Genomic DNA, 19,372 nt, shown 5'->3' with positions numbered 1-19,372 from the left:
ACAGTTCCTACCTGTTGACCTTGACCCGGTCACCAGGCGGTTGTGTTGGGAGCGGAGCGACTGCGGGGGAGTCAAGAGGTGGCGCTCTCTCGGAGCGCCGTACTGTTTACGGTCACCTGACACGAAGAGGGGACACGGAGGGGAGGGAGTCCTTGAAGGGGCAAAAAAAAGAGAGAGGGAGGAAAGAACAGCCCTGCAGCAGGGATCGGCGTCCTCTGATGCTTCATCAGCACGGGGCTCGAGCACACGGCCTCTCCTGCGCTTCAGCGGCACAGACAAGTGTCCGACCCGGGGCGTTAGTTTGCTTTTTTTTCTTCTTTTTTTTTGGGGGGGGCTAGAACCATTTGCGCTTGATTTCCCCCTCCTTTGTAGGAGCGCCCTTAAAAGCCTGTGCAGTTGTCATGGAGTTGTGCTTCCTGGTAAACAATGACTCTTTTCATCACTGCACAGCTTTCAGTCCAGTAGCTGAGACGGAGGGCAAAGAAAGAGAGAGAGAGAGAGGGAGAGCAGAGGGGGGGTTGTTGCTGCATAGAGCAGCTCTCTTCCTCTCCTCTAGTATGAAGTCCACTGTACGTCCCACACGGGTCTCATTACATCCACGGTGCAACATTTGGTTTGCTTTGAAACGACCTAAAAAAACAAAATTAAAAAAAAGTCATCAAACAAGCTGATAGGGTGAAGATATGCAAGGGAAACAAATAACACTGAGGGTGTTGATGAGGAGACGGGTGAAGCTGTTGAGCGATGAGGGCCATGATGAAGGCAGGATTTCGAGCACATGACCAGAAGTAAAGGTCCGCAGCAGAGCCCGGTTGGGTTTATTTCTCGTCCAGGCTGGCTTTGAGTTGAGCTTCCAGGGCCATTTTATCAAACGTCCGCATGTTGGTCTCCTCCCGCACTTTGTCCCGTACGTGGAAGGAGGCGCGGGCCACGGAGCGGGCGCTCTCCAGCACCGCCCTCTTCTCCTTGAAGATCTGCTCGCTCTTCTCCAGCTTCCTCTCGATGGACTGCAGCAGCTCCAGGCGCCTCTGCTTCTCCTCGCCTTCCACCCGCTGCCGGTTGAGCCGCTGCAGCTTCTCCTTCTCCTGCCGCGTCTGCACGGCCCGCTGGGCCTTCTCCTTGGCCCGCTCCTCGGCCACCAGCGCGGCCTGCTGGGCCCGCTTCTCCGCCTCCTTGGCGCGGGCCTCCAGGAGCTGCTGCTGCTGCTTCTCGCGCTTGCCCGCCGCCTTGCGCGCCTTCTGGATCTGCTTCTCCTCGCGCTTGGCCTTCTCCTTCAGCTCCTGGCCCCGGCGCTCCACGATCTGCTCGTAGTTCTCCAGGGAGCGGCTGAGCTTCTCCTCCGCGGCCCTCCTGGCCTCCTCCCGCTCCTCCTGCTCTCGCCGGGCGATCTCCTGGATCAGGGCGGCGTGGCGCCTCTTCTCCGCTTTGTTCAGACCCCGCCGGTCCTCCTGGCCCTGGTGCTCCTTCTCCTGCCTCTTCAGCTCGGCCATGGTGAGCTTCTCCTTCAGCAGCAGCCGCTCCTGCTCCAGCATGGCCGCCCTCTCCTCCTCCAGGGACTTCAGGTTCTGCTCCTGCAGGGCTTTCTTGTGCTTCTCCTCTCGCGCCCCCTGCTGCAACCTCAGCAGGCGGTTGCGCTCCTGCTGCTCGGCGAGCTCCCGCCACCGCTCCTCGCTCTCCTCGGCCTGTCGCATCTTGGCGGCCGCCGACAGACGCTCCTGCTGGCTGAGCCGCCGCTGCCGCGTGGACACCTGCGTCTGCCACACCCGCTGGCACTGGAGGACGGCGCGCTGCTTCTCCCGGTCCTCCTGCTCGCGCCGGAGCTCGTCCATCCGGCGCTCGCTGTCCCACTGGAGGTGAGCCACGTAGCGGGTCTGGCTCATGATGTCCTCCTCCTGGTACCGGGCGAGCATCAGCGCCGCGATCTTGCGGTCGCGCTCGGACACGGCCTTCAGGCCCCGGCGCTTCACCTCCCTCACGATGCGCTCCACCTTCTGCGTCGTCTGCAGCGAGTGGCTCAGGTCGCCGAGGCTGAGGCTGCGGCCCATCAGCGAGTTGAAGGTGGCCATGGTGCGAGCGCGAGGACTGGAGACTTTGGCCCAGTGGTCTCGAGCGCCGTCCCAGCTGTACGAAGAGGAAGCGCCCGACTCTGAGGAGGTGCACGTCGTAGCGGTCGTCGTGGCCGTGGTGGTGGAGGTGGAGGAGCAGACCGGATCTGACCTCCGCTGTAAGGACTCCGCCGAATGGCTTTTTCCCGGCACTTTGGGGTGAGGGCCATGGTGTCCGTTGTGCTGAGAGACCGGAGCGCCCGTTACGCCGTTCAGCGGCGTCCCGGGGCTCTGAACCGCCGGCTTCATCACCGATGACGTCAGCGTGGAGTTGGCTCTGGGGAAGGACGGGGTTTTCGGCGTCGATCTGGGGAAAGTGTTGGAAGATTTACCGCCCGATGACTTCATGACCACCGGCGGAGGGCCGGACGAGAGCGGCCGCGGGGTTTTCACGCGCTCGGGCGAATGCCTGACGGATCCTTGGAAACTGCCTCTGGAGGACGGAGTCGAGGACTGAGATTTAGGGGATGTACTTGTTGGGGCTTTAGACGTTGGACCCGGCGCTGAGGCTTTAGAGGCTCTATCAGGGGGCGAGCTGGAGGCCGCTGGCCCAGATTTAGTTGGCTGAGAGGCGCCAGAGGCGGCTTTGTGCTGCTGCTCCCCAGCGGAGGGTGTCGCAGCGCTGCCGGTATTGACGGCCGCCTGCAGGATCCTCCTCTTCTCCTCTCTCACGATCCTCTCCCTCTCCTCCCTGCACTGCCTCAGCTTGCCGTGCCGGTCTCGCTCGTAGACCTCGAACAGGCCGGCCGCGACGCGCATGGAGCGGCCGGGAGCCTCCCGGGCGAAGTCCCCCAGCGGGCGGGGCAGGAGCTCCAAGGGTTTGACCCCGCACCGCGCGCACGCCTCCAGAGAGTGAGGGCTCGTTAGCACGTAGCGGCTGCCCTCCGCCGCCGGCGAGTCAAAGTTGTACAGGTCCAGGTGCAGTTTTGGTGACGGGGCCCTGTCGGTCTGAGTCTGTGGTTGCTCCGGCGGCGGGGGCGGGCCCTGGGAGGCGCCGTAGTGGCAGGGGCTCGCCTCGGAACTGCCAGAGGGCGGCGTCTCGAACCCGGCGTCCCCTTCATCTTCTGTCGTGGCGCCGTCGGCCTGTTCCGGCCGTCGAGGGTCTTCAGCGGCCACGGCCGGCGCGTCGAGCTGCGGGCCTTTGCACTTATTCTGCTCCTCGGCCTCCGAGGGGTCGACCATCGTTGGCTGATACTGCAGGTGGAGAAAGAGGGAGGTGTTTTATGTATTTGATGTGGATGAAATAGCGGGAACAGGGTTTCAATTAGAGGATTATAGCATTCAGTCTGGGGCTTAAAGAGAGTTGCAGTCTGTGGGGGAGGGTCATAACGCATGTTCAGAGATGCATGCATGCATGAGCACATATTCATGCACCGATTTCTTTTTTTTTTTTACACCAGATGAGACATTTCCCCTTCAGGGAAGTGACATAAGACACAAAAAAACACCAGAGTCCTTTAATAGAGGGTCTATTTTGGGCAGAGTTACTAGGCTGTGCAGAATTAGATTACTCACAGCATTATTTCCACTCTACATCCCAAAAATCGACCCAAGAATACCTTTGGAATCAAACCAGGTCCCGCAAAAATATTTACATTATTAATCAGTTCATAGAAAAAGCTTGATTTAAAAACCAGATCTGGTGATCCAGCTCTGGACCAATCTCCTCTGCTCAGCATCATGGACTCACACCTCACTAACAGTCAAGGCCTCGACTTTTCTGTATCATCAGAGAGAATATATCTGCACTTCGATAAAAAAAAAAAAAAAGACTCAGGGTCAAATTATAAAGACATATTTTTTTTAAACGATACGTTTAGCTGCTGTGTATCAGAACCATATTTCACTCCATTTCCCTGTGTTTTTTGGTTGCATTTCATGCGGCGTCGCACCACAGAAACACCCACTGACCTGCCAGTTTGTTGAAGGTTTCCTAAACCGGTGCTTTGTTCCCCTTTAATCCGTGCAGTGCCCCTTGCTCCCTGCATAATATCAGGTTTCAGGGGGGGAAAAAGGCTGCGGCCGTCGACCCACAAAGATGGAGCTTTTTCACATCGTCGCAACCTCACAGAGACACGACGAACAGACGGAGCCCTTCACAGCCCGTCGGGCCGCAGCGCAGCGGGGGGGAGGAGGAGGAATCGGCGCTGCACGAGATTAAACAATGGTTAAAAACGAAAAACGTTCACGACACGTCGGAAAGAATCCCCGAGCCAGCGTCCTCTGATCCTCCCTCTGCAAAGTGCATCCCGTAAACATCCGCGGTCTCCACCTGCTGTTCAGCAGCATCCCTCCGTCTCAGCCTCCTTAGCTCCGCCTGCTTCTGACCAATATGCTAAAAAAAAAAAAAAAAAACACGGTCTGCACGCTGCAATTAACCGAGCGCCCATACAGGCTAATGACATGCTTTTAACATGCCACAAACACGTTGGCCTAATGGCTCTGTGTGGTAGCCTCGAGCACAGTTCCTCCAATAGGCCTGCTTTTTGTTTTCAACCTTAAGAGTGTCTTTATGATACTGTTATTCAGTTTCCAAGATTATTCACCGCTTTAACATTTTGGGCATTTAAAGCGATATTAAAATATATTATGAAATATTCTATGAAAGTCCAATCCATCTATAAATAGATGTTTAATCTGTGCAGGCTGGTCGATCAAAAGTCACATCCCCGCATGTAACAGCTGCCATCTGCCGTCCTGCTTCAGTGTAAAATACGATGTGCTGTAATTACCTGTGGCCGCCACTAGAGGGCACTGTAACGTAAAACATTACCGCTGCACGGTTCTCTGCAGACAAAGGAGTCAGCAGCCAATCACTACAAAAACTATCAAACATACAAACCATAGTCAAATCATAACGCATTTCATACATTTTGTGTTAATGTCTCTATATTTCGCTTCACCTTTGTGTGTAGTTTGACACCTGTTTGTATAATGACAAAATATAAAACACATGTTCACTTATCTGTTCATACAGCAGGCTCCACGTGGTTTCCCACAATGCATAGTGCACTTTATACACTCAGTGAAACTAATTGTGCAATACTGTTCTCATATTTTTGTTCCTTATTTTAGATATGTTCTTATAATATTAGAATTCATAGCAATGTTTTTTTGTATTCTCAATTCTAATTGAAATTTGTTTTACCTTAAGTTGATTGTGATTCTGTGTGTAAAGAGGACCTAAAACACGCTTTACATTGCATGGACTAACTGTCTGATATCTGTGCATATGACAATAAAAAAATATTGAATCTATTTCCTATTTAACCATTCTGATTCTCTACATGACTAAAAGTCTCAAACTTAAACTTTAGTGGTTTCTTGATAAGATGACAGGATGTCAGCGTTATGAAGCTTCCAGAGGACCAACACCTCACCGCTGTCCCTCTTCGTACGTGACAATTACTCCTTTAATGAAAAAGTACACCGAGACATGTGCTGTGCTACTTAATTGAGGTGAAAGGTCAGGGTCACAGACGGGGCAGCACCCACAGAGCTGGGGAGAATTCACCTTCATGAGTAGAGTTGGTGCTCTGATATATATTTTATTTTAAACTTCATCAAATAAAGATCTCGTTATCTCCACCAGGAGATTATGCATTCGGCTGTGTGCGTGACTATGTGCGTCTGTCCACTGCTAATCCTCATAGTGCTGGACCATCAGACCAATGTCTTTTGTGCTATCTAATGTTTTTGTTTTCTGCCTCACTACTCTGAATGGTGGAGGCCGCACGTGATCAACAACTGCTTGAGTTTGGATTCTTGTCTCCGCGATGGATTCCAGTTTCTTCATCTCTTGATTTGAACACGCATGTATGTACGTATGACTATTGCACCTGCGGGACATCGGCGCTCAATACTGAATGCACTTTTATAGTGAGATGAAGATCTATCTTTCAAGAGAGACCAACAAATATTCAGAAACGAACAGCGATGTTAAAAAAGAAACTCCTTTTAGGTACCGCTACTTCATTGACTTTATAAGTGCCACTACAACTATTTCTACCATTATCACTAGTACACAAGTACAACGACGGGAGGCAATTGGAGCGTTAATAAACACCCACTTCTACAACTACTAGTACTACTACGAATACAGCTTCTACTACTACCATGAGTACTCTGGATGCAGCTATTATTAGCAATAGAGTTGGTAGTAGCAGTACTTATACAACTATTGTTCTAGCCGGTACTACAAGTGGTAGAAGAAGTAAAACATAACGTTTATTGTCTCTGCGTATTTGTGTGGCCGTGTCTTTTCCCCACCAGCACATGAATGAGTGTGTTTATTGAGACCGGCTGGTCCGGTCCGGTCCAGGTGGAGCAGTTGAACCAGGATTAGATAACTCGGAGTGAACATCACAGTGATGATGACCCACTAAACTCCTGACCCGGTGTGGGGAACAGTGCGAGTTTAATTGGCCCCGCCCGTGAGCCGTATCAGGAGGAGAGCGCGGTAACAAGTGACAACAGGGAACGTGCTGGCTGGCTTGTTAACCGGGGGCGCGGGGGTCTGGGACGGGGGCCAAAGGGGAGCGGGGCATGGTGTGGTCGCTGCACAGTTCACTGGTGCGGGGGTATGCTCGACAGAATTTTTGGTGTTTTTGTTTTTGGTAGGGCATGCTCCCCACCAACAAAGCTGGACTGGGGGGTTCATCGAGAGGTGAGCTGCTCTGTGCAGTCATGGAGACCACTGCAGCGCCCCGGCTGGCGGCGAGGGCCTCGAGTGGTGCCTTGCACACTGGTTTTGTAGTGGGAACCAGTCTCAAAAGAGGCTAAAGCCTTCTGAGTAGGAGTATGTTTTAAAGTATAACATGTGAACACAGGTTTGATATGTGTACCTTTGACAAATATGCAGGTATTTGATAGATATTAGTTGTACTTCAGTAATATAAAAATGTATCCTAATCCATATTCACACCTAAAACATATTTTAAGATGAATTATAAATGCTAAAAATGACATAAGAGTTGTCAACTCTGACAACATATTACAGAGTAAACTGTGATTAAACTAACTTCTACTTTAATGTGTTATAGACAGGACTGTAATAATATAAATACATTATTATTTCTTTTGTACTTTTGGTATATTTGACTTCATTTTGAATGCATGACAGAGTATTTCTACATTGTGGTATTGCTACTTTTACTAAAGAAAGGATTTGACTAAGTACATGACTAAAGGCAGCGTAACAGACGATTTGAGTGTAATAAAGTTGACTTCTCAGTAAATAAGTCTGTCTGCTGATGCACATGGACATTGTGTACAAGTACACACTGATTCTACACCAGCACTCCCAGTCTGGAAACTCTGCAGGAGTACTGGGAGATCTTGCTGCAAATGATTGATTAAGAGGTCTTGTGTTAGAATAACAGAGTGAAGGCAGAATCAGTGCAGTTAAGAGGATCTATGTGCCGTTCACTCCACTGAAGGAGGCCTATTTTTACACAGAGGCAACAAATGAATCCAGCCAAGAGATTACAGACAGAAACTCTGGGAACTCGGGCTATAACCACTTTTGGCTACATGACTCAAACAGCGTCAGCTGAGATGAAATCACCCATTTAATTTCCCTTCATGAGGCGGATCTGATTTTCAGCTCTACATGTGAACTTTGACAAGCGCAAATAAAGACATGGCAAACTCTTTTACAGACCTGGAAATAAAGAGGATACGGTCGGGCTCCGCCTCTCCAGAGGGCTACTGATTTTCCACATTATTATATTTTACTACGAATGTAGCGGATTGTGCCAAGAGGACACCGTAGAGAGAAACACTTTGACAGAGTGAATGATGTTCTCCTGACACGTTTAGTGACGACGCATGCCCCTTCTTACATCAGCAAACTGTTTCCGCCATTTTAAAACAGAAAAAAGTGAATAATTTATATAGATATATCCTATAATATGCGAGTATTCATGTAGGTTTCTGCCAAACCAGAGCTAGAAAACAGCTGCAAGTTTGTTTTAATCAATTATCTTTTTTTTTTTATATCCTCAGAATTTATGGATCTTTAAAAATTGTTTCAGCAACCCACCGGGGTAAACTTATGGTATAAATTAAGTTTTCTCATATTGTTTTTATGTAACAGCTTTCCCACGGTGCAAAGAAAAACATATTTCAATAATCAGCCTTCGGTCATTTGTAATTATATTGATTATTTAAACAAAACAGAATATTGTATTATCAGTAAATGTATTTATTGTGAACGTTCGACTGTCCCACTGAGCCATAATTCTAGATTATGCAAGCAATTTATTGATGTTAATTAAGTGGCAGATCACCAATTTCACTCCTTTTTTCCCCGTGTAACTCTTCAAAATTAGAAAAGTACCTTCCAGGAAACTTCCCAGGAAACTATGGACCAATCACGGTGTCACTGTATTACCATTACCAGCAGAAGTATGACCCCAATAATGAATATCTGCGCATGCAGAGCAGAGCGTGTGAGCAGGTCCGAGGTAATAGATGAACACTGAAATGCTGCTGCTGCTGCTGCTGCTGCTGCGTGTGTTCTCAACAGTCCCGTCTGTTCACTCGCTGCCCTGCAGGAACTCGCTGGTCCTGTGAAGACCGAGACCTCTGGTTGCCCCCCAGTTCACATTTCCAGCCTCGGTTTGCAAACAGAAAAAAGACACGTTTTCTGGACAGTTTCAACAACTCTCCCCTTTGACCCTTCGCTTTCTCCAGCCACCAGACCCCCACCACCGCCCTCCACTCTGCTTTCTGTGGTGCACAGGGGTCCCATGCAGGGTGTGAAACAGTCCCCCTCCTCGGTGGAAGGGGAAAAGGTCCTCCGAGACGGAGCTGTTAATTCAATCAGAAGAGCGGTATGCTCAATTAGGCATCCATAAGGGCCCTGGATGGGCCTGGGGGCCCTGTGGAGGGCAGGCAGCCCAGTCCCCACGAGGTATTAATTGCGGATGACAGTGTGTAAACAGTGGGGTGAATAGACAGCGCAGGTGCGGGACACACAGGTCCAGACTCAATAGCCCTTTTTTTCACACCCTTTGCACCCTGTTGCCATTTTTTTCTTCTTTCGTTCTCTCGCTGCTTAAAAAATCCCTCGCATCTCTGATTAATGTCACAGATAATTTGGCTTTGTCGGCTTATTTATTTGTTTACTGTGCGTTTTCCGTCACTAGGCATGCTGCTGCGTCAGCCTGTGTGTGTGTGTGTGTGTTTGAAGAGGGTAATAAGAGGCCAGGTTGCTGCTGTCCAGAACTGTCGGCCAGCCAAGGGCTATCTACAGCTCCTCGTTTTCAGGAGCTAATGAAAATTGCGGCCAGTACATGTAAAATATGTGGAATTTATGAAATGAAATCCAGATGACACTTTAAAAAGGAGTCGGGCTTTGTATCTGACATCCGATTTTTCCACAGCACACCACCCACCCCCGTCCCTCTGCCTGTCTTTCGTTCAGCGCTCATGTTTGACAACATTAACTTTACCACAGCCCCTTTCAGAGTGTTATTATTGATATTATATTCATGGATCCTTGATGCTTTTATTGAGTTGAAGCTGGTGACAGTGGAGATATACTTTAAGTGGTTGAATAAATAACATATTTTACAAACTTTGCATTTAAAAAATACTATTTTTTAGCTGAAGGTCTGAAAACCTACAATAATTCCCTCTGAAATGTAAAGAAGTATTAGTAGAAAGTCACATAACATGGAGTACAAGTACTTTAATACTGTAGCAAGAAAACTTTTGAAATTTTTTTTTTTGTCATTTCGACCAGTAAAAGTATTTGTTTTGATTTCAAAGTCTCATAAAACAATGAATAGTTATCTTGTTCGTTAATTTAAATCATGTCGCTGAGGCTGTGACAAAACTACTACAAACTACTGTGCAAGTACTACTATGTGGACATGCAGTACTGTAAAGTATTCTTTAAAAATATTAAGAGATAAGATAACAATTGCTTTAGAATGTTAAATATCTATAATTAAATATTTAATCTCACATAAATGATGACAGATAAGTCAAAATAAAGTAGTGTGGTCAAAATTAAAACAGAATTACAAATATTTAAGAATTGTTCTTGAGGACAGGACTTCAGTGAATGTATTTTGTTACTAACCATCGTGGTTTAACACAAAGTTTTATATCAAAGAGTGTATCATACTGTATGTATATATCAAAAATGAAGTGAAATAACTCATAAATGCACATACAAAATGAATGTAATAAAGTAAAAAGTACAATATTTCCTAATAGAACTCAAGTAAAGCACAAATAAACACCGTAAAGTTAAAAGTATAGGACTTCTCCTGTCTGCAAAGTGCAGCAGACAAAATGCATCAACGAGAAGCTACAAAAAAAAAGTAAACTTCTACTTTGAAAAGTTGTTTTTCTTCACATCGTACAAAACTGTGAATAACTATAAAATATAATGAGACAACTAAGGTCCATCTTTTTTACCCACAACCTTCAGCACACCACGTCTGAACTGTGAGTGTCTACGGCTTCGTACATGTGACATCATGGGTGAACATCTGTGCGCCCTCTCACCCGCCTCCCCCCTCTGGCCGTCAGATCTCTGGGTGGCCTCTGTCCTGCTCCGTCTGTTTCTGTGTCTACAGACACCTGCTAATTTTCGGCCGTATGTAGTTGGTGTAAGCCGGCGGGTGGGAGGCGGAGGGGGGGGGAGACAAAGGTGGGGTGGGGCGCTGCAGTAATTGGGAAATACATTTCCTTTCAGCGTGCCCATTCATTCCTTTTTTTGTTGTTTTTGTTGTCGGAGGTTTTCTTTCATGCTCGGCCAAATGACAACAGAATTAAAGTGTTGGAGCCATGCTTTCAGTACAACAGCTTTACACCCCAGAAAACCTTGTCTTCTTTGTTAGGAGGAGGAGGAGGAGGAGGAGGAGGAGGGGGGGCTGGAGCGAGAGGGAAGAGCAGATATGAACTGATCTCGTTAACATTCCAAGAGACACTCCTGTCCTCCCACCCCTCCCTCCCTGCTCTTCTCTACTCCTCATCCTCCCACAGCATTTCAACACCCACACCAGGTCATGAGTGGACCGGCTGGCACCGAGCGGAGAGGACGGAGAGGAAGAGAAAGAGGCGCATCCAACCTCTCTCAGCTCTGATAACGATACCACACGGGCGCTTTGCAGAGTCTCTGCGGTGAAGAATCCAGATAATTCACTGTCCCCGGTTCGTTTAGGCCTCTATTTCTCCTCTCCTTTATGTCAAACCTCCTTTTTTCCCTCCCTGACCCTCTTCAGAAATTCTCTCCATCCTCTCTGAGAAAATAGCCCTTTGCTGAAGCCGCCCGGTGCTCACAGAAATCATTAATGTTGACCCTAATTGTGCCAATTCCAGCAGCTCAATAGCTCTAATTACAAGGTTCTTCACTGAGGCACTCAAAAAGCCGCTGAACTGTCATCGCCAACAATTAAAAAATATCTATAGGGACAAAGACTGAGGGAAGGGGATTTGAGAAAGGGGGTGGGGGGGTTTACTCATTCCAGCAAAGGGTGACCGGATGGCCCTTTTCAGCTCTTAAAAGCCTCGTTTCTGTGGATTGAACTGGAGCTGGACACCTGCACTCAACACTCGGATTCCCTCGCTCGCCCTCTTCGGTCTCTCCTCCTTTTTAACTCGCTCTCAATGGGCCACACAACTTATCTGAAAGAGAAAAGATGGAGAAAAAGAGAGAGAGAGAGCGCGCAGAGGGAAAGAAGACGTGGGAGCGAGAAGTTGAGAGTTTGTTGAACGACTACGGTGTGGAGACACTTTTATGAGAACAGTTCGTAGGTTTTTCCAGACAGTGATGCAATATGATCAGTGGTGGAGTATTCAGATACTTTACTTATGTAAAAGTACCAATACTGCATTATAAAGATGCTCAATTTCAAGGAAAAGTTTGAAATAACAAACGTCACTTCAGTAAAAGTGGAAAGTATTATTAGTAAAATAAACTTTTAGGAACAAAATTCAAAGAAAAAGGTTCATTTATCAGTGTCTTTTATAAATGACAGCTATTATAATAATGATACGAATATATTTGTGTGTAATTACAATTTAACTACTGTAACTATCTCAGAGATGAGCATCGTTGAGTTTCACAGAAACTGAATACTTTGTCAAAGGTATTGATGGAAGAGCGGTTTGACTGTTGCATTAGATTATATAGGTGTACCTAATAGTTGTACCTAATTTGGTCATTTTTAATCTGCAAACACGTTATAGTTATATTGAGCATGAATTTAGGCAGTTATTACTGCTGCTTTTTCGATAGCTAACAGCTACAATACTCTTGCAAATAATGAGGTTCACTCTTGAAAACAAGTTAAATCACAAACTATATAATTAGGGATTAAGTGTCACAAAAAGCCGTTTTTGACCAATCAACCTCTGTATCCCCATCCTCACACACACACACACACACACACACACACACACACACACACACACACACACACACACACAGACCCCCTGCAGTGCCTGTGACAGCTATTGACTTTATTCAATAGATGTTTTCTATTGTAACCCAAGTACACAGGCTAAATGTCAGGCAGCAGGATCCTCGGCTGTTACAGAGCATTATATGTCTCTGAATGGGGAGGAGAACCTCAAATGTGACTTCACAATCGCTCGGCCATTGTTGCTGCTCTCAAAGACTGACGGTAATACACTGCGTGTCCCTGCAGCTGCCGCAGCAGCCCTTTCTCCTCCGTGGAGAGTTCATCTTGGACCGGTTGAGGAAGGTGGGCGTGGCTTCGCGCCGCCGTGCCTCCTCGCCGCCTATTGGCCGGCCGCGGCTGTCAGTCAGCGCCGCTTCTCCCTCCTCCGCGTTTTAAATGAAACCGCAATGGAGACAAGCGCGACTCAACCTGTGGAAGCCGCCCCGCGACGAACAGCTGATCCTCCCGCAAGTGGATAAAAAAAAAAAAAAGAAAAAAGGAAAAGCTCGCGTCCACCATGATCACCGCCGAGTCATGATTCATCCACCCACGCGCGCCACTATGTGATGAGTTATTGTTGCAGTAGACAAAAGGGAAACAACTAGAAGGAGAGTGTGTTTTTTTTTCTTCCTTTGGACCTGTTGATCATCAGTGTGACAGACGGACACACACATACATACACACGCACACACACACACACACACACACACACACACACACACTACCTGCCGCCCACCGAGCATCAGCTATGTTATTGTCACGTTTGCTTCTCTTCACCTTTTGTCGCGCGCTGGCGCCGCTGCTGCTCTGCTACCTGCCGCAGGTCTCCGCTCAGAAGCCCGGCTCGCGGGTGAGTTCATACCTGAGTGTCTCTCTGTTACCCTCCTGTGTATATGCGAGTATGACGCCAAGTTTGATCAGCTTGTACTTTAATGTTTCACCTCCCACGGAAAATACACGTGGTGTGCGCGTGCTTTCCTGATTTTATAGATTTGTAGGATTTCAATTCAAGCAAACCGAAGATGTTTAAAATGCAATCATGCTGCGAGATATAAATCTATAGATGTAAACGTATGCACGTTATTAGAAGGTGTGTTATGCAACTCATGTGGGACAATTCATGTTTCTGTGCAGACATGCACAGAATCAATAAAGTCAACTATTCAAGGACTTTTCAAACTGACCGAAATGTCATGTTTTGGAGAATTATTACATATTAAACACTGTTTATTAATGATTATCTCATCAGGTACATAAAGCCTGCTGCTGCAATACTTTTTCAATGATAAGTAATGTTTACAATGCAGCTTTTTGACCAACATTCAAGACCTTTCAAGGCCTCGATGTAGTATTTATTTTTGGAATAAATTCCTGTGTAAGGTCATAAGCTGCATCACTCTTCAAGAAAACAACATTGTGGCTGTTGATGGCTGCAATTTGGAGACTTGTTCTCTCTTTTGGTCATTGGAGGAATAAACTATAGTCCTGATCTCTGTGTTTAAAGAACTACAATCAGAGTGTAAAACTCTGTTTAAAAATACGGACCTGCATTTTGTTCACCGCAGCATCTCTACTCGTATCCCTTCTACTTTTCTACTCTCTTTTCTACTTCCACACTCTTTCACACACTGCTTTATTATTATTATCATTATTAATAAAGAAATACCTGTGGCGCTGGCCAGACAGAGAGGGAAACAAGTGATGAGAACAGCATTGTTTCGGTTGACAGATGCAGTGTTATATTTGCGGTTAGAGGCGTGGGGGGGAATATGTAACACTCACATATTGGATCTATTTCCTGATGCCTTTGAACCCCTCCCTCCTTCCCTTCCTGCACAAGACGCAGTGGTCAAGGCGGCTCCGTGGAAAGAGTCGTAGTGAATTATACTTTCCGTAATCACGTCTTTGCTCCCCACTAGATAATTGGTTTCTTGCTGACAAAAATATTTACAACAATCAGAGTGGAGTGACTGGTTTTACGGTCACACGAGTGAGTTTGGAGTTTGCTGTATTGAGTCTGATTCAGGTGACATATCTTTGGTTAGCCTCATGGAATGATGCAACACGTGCTAGGATGTTTAGGGAATCAGAAGAAAAGGGGTCTATTGGCAATTTATCTGAAAGGAAATTTTCCAAATCCGCTTCTTCTTTCATCCCGTTAAAAGGATGAGTGAAAAGGATTTCCGGCTCCTCGGCAGGCCGAGAAACTTTTCAAAACCACTGTGAAGAACCTCAAAATAGAGGTCGACGTCAATTTGAAAACGAGGCGGCTTCGTACCACTCGAAAAAAAAAAAGCTGAAAAAATGCTGCGTTTGGTGAACAATCGTAGCATCTCTATCAACTTTATCCCCATAAAAAAACTCTCTCCGCATCCACTTCACCCTCCTCCTGGTTCAATCCCGTCAGACTCCGCCTGCTGCACACCCCCTCTCACACCACACACTTTTAACATTGCTCACAGCTGCCGTAATACCATAATTCACCCCCCCACACTTTTCCATGTCGGTATCAGGGGGCGACGGCCTGAGCTAACTTCCCTGCAAAGCACCGCTTCCTCCCCGCTGCTCCCGGAGGATCAATGATGCAAGAAGTGCAAGCGTCCAACAGTTCAATACAAGTGATTGCCACTTTGAGACTTTTCTCTTGCGGTCGTTGTCGTTAGCGGAGTTCAGAGAGTCCGTCTCGCCCACTCTCTCATTCTTGAGAGAGTAACTATTTTACAGTCCAAAAGGAAAAAAGTTCACATCTAATTGCAGATCCTCATGATTTTCTGATCCTCAGTACTGGGAATGATCTCTCTAACAAGACAGGTGATGGGCGGAGGCAGGCAGGCAAAGTCTTGTTTCCTCCAAATGGTTTTAACTTGAAGAAAATCAGTTTCCCAAAGGAAGAAGAGGGGGTGTATCCAGGAATTAGGCCTCACAAATGAGGACGCCGTCCACTCTTACCCATCCATCCTTAATCCCCCCTCATCAAATCAACCTGCTAGAGCCGTGGATGGGATGCGATGAGACATCGACCTCCATACTTTGGTGACGGCATCAGTGAAGACTCATAAACTTATTTAAAAACAAACGTAAACGGGCCGGCCCGAGCGGCGACGCAGCCAAGTGTACATACCTTCAGCTTGGGAAAGTACAGCCCCAGTTCAAAAGCAGGAAAGCCTTTTTATTGGTGCGAGCTAGATCACAGTGCAGGTGTGAGTGGTCTCTAGGTGTGTGTGTGTGTGTGTGTTGATGCATGCAGTGTATTGGTGCAGGTGCCTGTGTGTTCAGCCAATGACTTCATTATGCTGACAGTGCTCAAAGGAATGGAAGTCAGAAACGGGACTAATATATAAAAAAACGCATTGTAACAGTTTGTTTTTTTTATATTTAAAGCCCCCCCTCCATCCTCGACCTCCCAAAAAAAACAATGGTTATTGTGGTGTGTCATACATATCTAGAGAATTTCAATAGGCTCATTATTTATAGTGATGTGGAGAAACCATACACGAGAAAAGAATAGCAGAAAAGCACCGCTTATAACTTCAGTTTTCTCTGATACTTAAAAGAAAACGGCAAGAGCACAGAGTTCACATCTGTTATGTCAATGGGCATTTTGGGAAATTCAGAAATCAGGAACTGAAGATGAAGCAGATTGAGAGAAAGTGGGTGATGCCAAGGCAAATAGAAACACAATGTATAAAATAGTCTTCTTTTTTTTTTTTTAAATAGATGGAATGTGTTGCACTTTTTTTTCAGTTAAGATGCAATGAAAAAGTATCCAGTTGTGCCTTTTCTTATTATTGGTCTTATGAACGTTGGCTGTAACCGATTAGAGATTTTATATCTACACAAGTACGCATGCACTCAGGTAAATATACAACGTTATATTGGGTATTGAGTTGGAGCATATGTGTTTTATTAAGTGGAAGGATTCCTATGTTTAGTGGAAGTGTTACCTGTATCAAATAGTGAGAAGTTTGTCCCTGAACCATCAAACCACTGAGCTGCATAAAGAAGAGCTGTTGGCCATAATCACGCAGATGTGCAGTACACATTTCCCCATTTAGTCTTTATGGGGGAAAAAACAGCCTTGGCAAAGCGATAAGGTCATAGTTTGGCATCACCGTCTTCCGTGAAGAGTCATGAAATACAAACCTTTCAGATCAAACTTTGCCCCGACTTTCTGTTCAGCAGCAGTTTCTGATTAGGCGCTTGAAGGAAGAAAAAAAATCCCTAAAAAACTGGTATTGGTGACGAAGCTTGTGGTTTTGGGTTCTTTTGTAGTTTGGCGGTGTGATTTGGGACACAACAGCATACATATGCATGTTTTTTCTGTTCTCACTTAGAATGGTGTGTTTTTTAATAGATGATGACTCTTCCTCTGGGAATCTTGCGGGGATTCTTCTGCATAAATTTGTCTTAAAGGAAATGCAAGCATATTTGTTTAGCATGTTTCAACAACGGGGCGATTCAAAGTGCTTCACTTAAAACCATTAAAAGCATCAAGACAGATTGCAACCAACTGAAGAATCAAAAGATCATTTATCATACATAACTAACAATTCGGCTATTTCAGAGTCAAGGATTAGGCTTTTATGTATTAACCAGAGCACTCAGAGGATCGTATCACTATCAAAGGCTTGAAATATTTTGAATTTATGAACAATTCTCTAAAATCAGCTGGCTCCCTCTCGCCATGACTGCTTTAATTTCCCATCATTTCTCTTCTGTCTGTGGATCGCGGAAAATGGAATTAGGACCAGAAGTCCTATTTACTATATTTTGACAGATAAATAGACCTTGAAGAAAAGGATATTAATGAGTAAAAAAATAATAAAATAAAAAAGTGACAACCTGTCGACTATTGGCAAGACTCGACCAATCAAATTCCACTGTGTCAATTCTTAGCCCTAAAACTCACTATTTTTGGTTCTCCCCTCACTTATCACTCACTCCTCAAATTGCTTGCATATGTCGATTCCCCCTCCGACCAATGCATGAATAATCAGCGAATGCATTTCATGCTCAATTTGGGGTCTTTTCTAATCAGTCTCATGAAACGCAGCCGACGTCCAGCTCTGTGATTTCAGTCCAGCGAGTTTCACGCACGGATCATCGCAACTTCCCTCCGCATGGATTCCCCCTGCAGATCCTCCTGATAGTTGTGGTGTCGACGTTTTGCCGTTACACTACTGCCCCGTCCACTATGGGAACTTGGGTGTGTTGGCGACATGCAGCGGCTCTTGTTTGAGAGGAAGCCTGCCTAAAAGAGTTACGTCCCTCTGTAATCCTTCAGATTATCACGACGGCAGAAACACTTCCTTTTTTCTCTCAAACTAGCTCAGCAGATTAGCCTCTTCTCCCACACACATTTAATCGTTTCCTTTGATATGAGCGAGTGTGTGGTCTCAGTATGCAAAGATGGTGAAATCTATTGAAATATGTGATGGACACACACACACACACACACACACTTACTTCCTGGGAACAGCAGAGACAGTTGACTGTTCTGTAGCCAGGTTGGAGCATTAGTGACAAACAAGGAATGCTGTTAATCAGATTTAGAGTCATTTCCGAAAAGAGGGAACACCTCCCTGCGCCCTTTCACTCCCACCTCCATTTTGATCGCTTTACACCACTTCAAAAAGAAATGGAAGGAAGTCATCCTTCTCATTTATGTCATATTTAATCTCCTGAACATCATCTAAAACGGAAATCTGGTTTTATAACCAAAGCGAGACATTAAAAGCTGATAAAATGAACAATAAATCAAATCCATGTGTGAAGTAATGTAATAAACCCACACATACTGTAACTATCGCCCCGACACAGGGTTTCAGTGTCTTTCAGCGTATTGCTTTGCTCTTCAGACCCGCGACTTGACTGTTTTGGTTCTCGCTGCTCATCGACGTTGTTTCCAGGCGCAGCAGCTGGATGCTATCTGCTCGGCAACTAGCGGGTGAACACAGTGGAGCGTTTACCAGTTTAAGAGTCAGATATTCCCCCGAGGAGTTGGTGGAGACCAAAAAACTGAGCTAAAAGAAAGTGAATGTAAAACGGCGGAGGACTGCAGTTGACTATGTTAATGGTGTAGAAATCATCGATGAAACTCCAATGAATTTCATGAATAGTTATGAATCATGAATGAATAGTTGTATCAAACAGCCAACTGTATTTCAGCACAAGAAGACGACGACCAGTATGTATGTTTGGATGATTTCCTGATGTGAAAAAACCCAGATAGCACTATAAAGCTGCCTTTAGGAGTGCGGATAACTCTCAGAGTTTGGGTTTCAATCAGCAGAGTCAACTAATACTTGAAGGTGAAGTTACAGATCGCTCAGTTCTTTGCATCGTTCCTCTCTTTGTAGATTCAGTCTGGTGGCAGAGATGAAAGAAAACAAAACTTCAGAACTACACTTTACTTGACCTGCCAGCTCCTTTAGCGCCCACAACATGCTACGACTGTGTTTTAAAAGGTTACTTTGAACATGTTGAAGTTACAGTTTTCTTTTTCAAGACAAAACCCAATTAGGAATTTAAAAGGAAAAAGGGGAAGGAGACGAAGGCAGCAGCTTTCCATACATTCCTTTTTTTATTTTCTCCACTTTTTTTTTTAATACCACGGTTAAATAAAGTGTGCTAATGGAAACAACATGAGGGATCGCATTCCCTTTATATATTTCCTGAAAACAAAATGCTAATTATCGGACAAAAGTGATTATCGTGGCCCGTTAAAAGCACACAATAGCACGCAATTAGCCCGGACTTTAGCGGACAACTTTCATTTGCTCGTTTCCTCTGTGGTTGACTCCCTTTTTATTGCTGATTAATGACACGGAGTTGCATTAGATG

The 19,372-nt window shown here is 45.9% G+C and overlaps 2 protein-coding genes across 8 annotated transcripts in view; one reads left to right on the top strand and one right to left on the bottom strand.

Annotated features, from left to right (window-relative positions):
* Positions 1-19,372, bottom strand: part of ccdc177 (coiled-coil domain containing 177) — an 88,352-nt gene that overhangs the window by 1,157 nt on the left and 67,823 nt on the right. For 2 of the 3 annotated variants that reach the window (XM_068579703.1, XM_068579702.1), the window contains one exon: positions 12-3,299. In XM_068579703.1, coding sequence (XP_068435804.1) covers positions 819-3,299 — 2,481 coding nt within the window. In that variant the 3' untranslated portion in view covers positions 12-818. Of the gene's footprint in view, positions 1-11; positions 3,300-4,016; positions 4,772-19,372 lie in introns of those variants that run through there. The other variant, XM_068579704.1, reaches the window with a different exon arrangement.
* smoc1 (SPARC related modular calcium binding 1) overlaps positions 12,948-19,372 on the top strand; it is a 41,696-nt gene continuing 35,271 nt past the window's right edge. For all 5 annotated transcript variants that reach the window (XM_068579710.1, XM_068579708.1, XM_068579706.1 and 2 more), the window contains exon 1: positions 12,948-13,379. In XM_068579710.1, the coding sequence (XP_068435811.1) occupies positions 13,278-13,379 (102 nt within the window). In that variant the 5' untranslated portion in view covers positions 12,948-13,277. The remainder of the gene's footprint in view (positions 13,380-19,372) is intronic.

The sequence above is a fragment of the Clinocottus analis genome, unplaced genomic scaffold (assembly GCF_023055335.1).
Source record: "Clinocottus analis isolate CAN_PGR_092001 unplaced genomic scaffold, fCliAna1.0.p SCAF_17, whole genome shotgun sequence".
Classification (NCBI taxonomy): domain Eukaryota; kingdom Metazoa; phylum Chordata; class Actinopteri; order Perciformes; family Cottidae; genus Clinocottus; species Clinocottus analis.
This window is presented reverse-complemented; position numbering and strand designations above follow the sequence as displayed.